This window comes from Orycteropus afer, unplaced genomic scaffold, assembly GCF_000298275.1.
Source record: "Orycteropus afer afer isolate SDZICR_OR568_19922 unplaced genomic scaffold, OryAfe1.0 scaffold00481, whole genome shotgun sequence".
NCBI classification, from domain to species: domain Eukaryota; kingdom Metazoa; phylum Chordata; class Mammalia; order Tubulidentata; family Orycteropodidae; genus Orycteropus; species Orycteropus afer.
Window position 1 is genome coordinate 1,629,596 of NW_006922068.1, and position 5,699 is coordinate 1,635,294.

General features: G+C 38.4%; 1 protein-coding gene across 1 annotated transcript in view; it reads left to right on the forward strand.

The window, feature by feature from the left end:
- Window positions 1-5,699, forward strand: part of OLAH (oleoyl-ACP hydrolase) — a 73,055-nt gene that overhangs the window by 62,640 nt on the left and 4,716 nt on the right. The window contains exons 4-5 of the mRNA XM_007954927.1: window positions 107-206; window positions 1,308-1,474. Of these exons, the coding sequence (XP_007953118.1) occupies window positions 107-206; window positions 1,308-1,474 (267 nt within the window). The remainder of the gene's footprint in view (window positions 1-106; window positions 207-1,307; window positions 1,475-5,699) is intronic.

Here is a 5,699-nt window from a genome sequence, read left to right on the forward strand (position 1 = left end):
GGAGTAATTTAAGCAATTTAATCAAAAATACATAGCAGGGGCAGCTTCAGTTCCTCACATGTGTCCCTGTTTGAGTTATTACTATGTTTCTCTTTCCCAAATTTAGTATGGGATCCTATGTTGCCTTTCTGACTGCACTACAGCTAAAAGAAAAATATAAGTTAGAACCATTACATTTATTTGTGTCAAGTGCAAATGCTCCTCATGTAAGTAATGCATTTTTCCTTATGGAGGGGGTGGAGAGGATGGAGGAAGGGAAAAAGATCAAGGCCTTATTTTGCTAGGAGTCCCTGGGTAGAACAAACAACTGGTTACTAACCCAAAACTGGCAGTTTGAATCCACCCAGAGACATCTTAGAAGAAAAGCCTGGGGATCAACTTGCCCCCAAATCAGCCTCTGAATCCCCGGGGATCATAATTCTGCTCTGACATGCATGGGGTCGCCATAGTCCAGTCAACTTGACACCAACTCTTCTTTTGTGTTTAGTTTTGCTAACGGGAGATCTGGTGGTGTAGTGCTAAGGCATTTGACTGCTAACCAGAAGGTTGGTGGTTCAAACCCACCAGCCACTCCTCGGAAGGAAGGTTGGGCAATCTACTTCCCTAGTGATACCACCTTGGAAACCAAAGGAGGGGTCGCTATGAGTTGGATCAGACTAGATGGCAGTTTGTTTATCTGGTGAACTTTTGTTCAGGGTGGGGCCAATGGCAGGGATATAGTTTGCTAATGAAAAGTCTCTCCAACCTCTTTCAATATATCACCATCTCACCATTTCTCTGAAATGCACTTTACTGTTCTCTATTCCTTGTCTGCATAGCCCCTGCCACCTCCCAGCTAACACTGACCATAAGTGCTTTTCCTTTCATCCTGGGTAGCTGGGAGCTTAATCAACTTCCAGTAAAATAACTGGTTAAGAGCCAGGAAAGGATCCTGGAAATGTCAACAGGGGCATGTGTCAAGTTTCTGAACAAACATGACTTTGTAAACCCAGTACTGCTTTGCCAGTTGCTTTTCCTCCTCCTCTTTTGATCTTCCTCTCCTCATCCAGAGAAGATCCTGATTGATCTGGGAATCTAACCCTAGACTGCCTTGTTGGTGGCGTGATGGGCCTGGAATTGCTGAGGAGCTTCCTTCTCCCTGCTTTTCTTTCTTTCCTTTTTTACAATCAGGCCTCCCTTAAAACCTATAGATAAAGAAGTCCACTTCCTAACCTCGATTAAGTGACTTCTCCTTGGATGGATGGAGTTCGGTTTATAGAGGAGTGCATGCTGTGAAATATGAGGCCTATGTTTTTAATTGTTTTCAGGCAATGTTCCTGCCTGACATTCCAAATGATGACGAAATAGAAGAAGTAGTTCATGATTTTCTTACGGAGGTTGGTGGCACTCCTGAGAAATTGATAAACAGTAAACAATTTATTCGAGAGTGTATTCCCGTAACGCTGGCAGATGTATGCATGATTAAAAATTACATGTAAGTAACCAAGATGTATTTTTTTTTTTACAAACAATTATCTATAGAAATATGTAGACTGATAGTTCTCTGTAACAGATGACAACATTCTAGGAATTTGATTTCATTTCTTTTGGGGAACCTATAATATTTGTTAGGAATTTGATTTCATTTCTTTTGGGGAACCTATAATATTTGTAATGGCTCAAAATTCCAACTAATGGAAGTGAGTCACAGAAATTGTATTTTAAAAAAATAATTGAATATATATATATATATATATATATATATATATATATATATATATATATATATATATAAATGTATACACACACACACACACACACACACCAAACTCTGCCATCAAATCAATTTCGACTCATAAAACCTACTTTGGGTTTCTGAGATGGGAGATGGTAAATCTTCACAGAAGTAGATTGCCCAGTCTTCCTTCCACAGAGTGGCTGGTGGATTTGAACTGCCAGACTACTTGTTAACAGTCCAATGCCTTAGGCACTATGCCACCAGAGCTCCATACACACACACACACACACACACACACGTATGTATGTATGTATCAATATAGATTTTATAAACATTTGTTGAGTTAATGCCAAAGCATCCTCATCTTAGAAGGGTCAGCAGAAGTAGATAACTAATTATTGTTGGAAGTCTTTTTTCAGAATTTTAACATGAATTAAGTCTGGAGATCAACTAACAAAAGAGGAGTGATTTGCTAGATTTGCTTTTGGGGAAGTTTTTCCCAGAACTCATTTTGCTCCATGTGCATGCCCATTCCCTGTCCTGTGGGATGCCTAGACTGATGCTTGATTGAGCTGATAGGACTGCAGTCCTAACAATCAGTAAAGCTTTTCACAAAAATCTAAACTCACAGTGGCTCTGACATCAACAATGATATCCCTCATTCCACATCCTCTTCTGAATCCAGCTTGCATTTCTGGAATTCCCCTGTCAATATACTGCTATAATTGTTTTTTCATTATCTTCAGCAGGGTTTTATTTACATATGATACAATGATAATGTTCAATAATTTCTACATCGTGTTGGATCACCTTTCTTTGCAGTGGGCACAAATATTGATCTCTTCCAGTCAGTTGGCCAGGTAGCTGTCTTCCAAATTTCCTGGCATCAATGAGTAAGCTCCTCCAGTGCTGCATTCATTTGTTGGAACACCTCAATGGGTTTTCTGTCAATTCCTGGAGACTTGTTTTTTGCCAATTCCTTCAGTGTAGCTTGGACTTCTTCTTTCAATACCAGTAGTTCTTAATCATATGCGACCTCCTGAAATAGTTTGGCGTCAACCACTTCTTTTTGATACAGTGACTGTATATTCTTTCCATCTTCTCTTGATGCTTCTTGCATTATTCAATATTTTGCCCATAGAAGTCTTCAATATTACAACTCAAGGCTTGCATTTTCTTCTTCAGTTCTTTTAGCTTGAGAAATGCACAGTGTGTTCTTAGCTTTTGGTTTTCTAACTCCAGGCCTTTGCACATTTCATTACAATAACTTTATCTTCTTGAAGTTTGAAATTTTTGGTTCTTCTATTTCAGCATCTCAGCTTTAGCTACTCTCCATCCAAGAACAAGCTGCAGAGTCTCTTCTGACATCCGCTTTTGTGTTTTCTTCCTTTCTTGTCTTTTTAATGACCATTTGCTTTCGTCATGTAAGATGACCATGATGTCATCCCACAACTAGTCTGGTCTTTGGTCATTAGTGTTCAATATGTCAAATCTATATTTCAGATAGTCTCTAAATTCAGGAGATATAATCAAGGTCATATTTTGGCTCTGTGGACTTTTTTCTTTGGGTTCCACTTGAACTTGAATATGAGCCTTTGATGGCCTTGTTTTGACTGATAATATTGAGCTTCTCCATCACCTCTTGCCATAGATATAGTCGATCTGATTCCTGTGTATTTCATCTGGCAGGGTCCACTTGTATACCACTGTGTATGTTGTTGCAAAAGGTATTTGAAATGATAAGTCATTTGCCTTGCAAAAATTCTATCATATGATCTCCGGCATCATTTCTATCAGCAAAACACACTTTCTAACTACCAATGATTCTTGTTTGTTTCCAACTTTCACATTCTAGTCATCAGTAATTGTGTATTCATCTTGATTGCATGTTTGGTCAATTTCAGACTGTAGAACTTGGGAAGAATCTTCAATTTCTTCATCTTTGGCTTTAGTAGTTGGTGCATAAATTTGCATATTAGTAGTATTAAACTGGTCTTCCTTTTAGGTGTATGGATATTATCCTATCACTGACAGCATTGTGTTGTGGGATAGATCTTGAGATGTTCTTTTGACAATAATGCAACACAATTTTTTTCAGTGTGTCATTCCTAGCATAGTAGATCATATGACTGACTGATTCAAAATGGCCAATATCAGTCCACTTCAGCTCACTGGTGCTTAGGATATTGATCTTATGCATTCCATTTCATTTTTGACAACTTCCAATTTTCCTATATTCATTCTATGTACATTCCATGTTCTGATTATTAATGAATGGTTGCAGCTGTTTCTTTCCATCCTGAGTTGTGCCTCATAAGCAAATGAAAATTATGAAAGCTTCATTCCTTCCATATCATTAAGGTTGACTCTACTTTGAGGAGGTAGCCCTTGCCTAGTATATTGAATGCCTTCCAACATAAGGGACTCATCTTTGGGCACTATATCAAACAATGTTTCACAGCTATTCATAGTTTTCCAGCAATATATCAGACAGTGTTACACTGCTATTCATAAGCTTTCCAAACTAAGACAAACTGGAAACTCCACTGAAACTTGCCTGCTGTGGGTGACCCTGCTGATATTGAAAAACTGGTGGCATAGCATCCAGCCTCAGAGCAACATGCAAGCCACTACAGTATGAAAATCTGGCAGAGGAGTGGTTGCATCTTTATGCACCGTCATGTATTTTTTCTGTTTTACCTGGTGCTTGTCAACTCATATATTCTTTGAAGGCAGATACTTGAACCTCTGTTTTTTTATTTCCTCCATAGAGCCTGGTACTGGGAATAGGGTCACCATAGGTCGTACTTGTTAACAGAAATTTACATAAATAGCCAGAAAAAGTGGAGAGGACTGAAGCACCTTGAGAAGAGAGATAATCCATTCGCCTTTGATATTCTCCTCCATTGACTACCCATCTCTGATCTATCCCAAAATCAAATCACCTTTACTACTTAAATATCCCAAGTCTTTCCATATTTCTCCATCTCTATCCCAACTATCTTTGCCCAAACCATCAGAAGGCTAAACTGTCATTTGTTTCTGGCTTAACAATAAGAAACCCCAGCATGTATCCAAAAGTAATCCAGATCACTATGGAGATTCAATGGAATAATGTGTGTAAAAGGTATTTGCTTGTGTGTTTGTTTGTAATAGTTAAGCCTTGCACGTGGCTAAACATGCAATCTCTAGAGTCCAGTTACAAAGATTGAAACCTTCTGCCTACAGCTAACTAGCAGTGAGATTCTGAGAACTTTCTTTAATAGTTTATGTCTTATTTATCAAAGAGAGGGATAATAGTAGTAACTCCTTCGAGAATTAAGTGAGGTCTTGGTTGATAGAGGGTTTGGAACCAAAAAACTACAAGTAAAATTGTTTCAAAACAAAATGGAACAAAAACCTCACTACTGAAGGCTCTCAAAAGAAATCTCCCAAAACCCTAAATAAATAAATCACCCAATGGAATATTTCACTCATAGAATAGAGAAAATCTTTTTAACATTCTTACTCTCTGAAGCAAATTGCAATGCCCACAACTCTTCCTTTCCTCTCTCCATATTCCAAAAGTGCTCCCAGAAATGTTTTCTAGATTTTTCTCCCGTCTCTTGTTGCTTTTCTTTTCTCGATATGTTCTGTCTTCACCTCCCCCTTAGCTTTCAGTTCTTTCCAATATAAGTAAGACCAGACCTACAGAGCTTGTCTCAGGCCTTTTCCTCCCCCATTTCCTATCAGTAAGACTGTGATCCTGGGGCCAAAATACCAGAGGCTGAGGCTACTTCCAACTCACATTGAGTTGCTCTCATCTCTTGTCTGGACTACTGCATTGTTTTCTCTTCTTCTAGGGCTCTGATTACATACATTTAGACTATTTGTTATTGTTCCACAGCTCCTGAGGGCTCTCTTCTCTCTTACTTTAAAAAAAAAAAAAAAATCCTCTTTTTTTTCCTCAGAGCTTTGTAGTTTGCCTTAAGAAGTAGCTCAT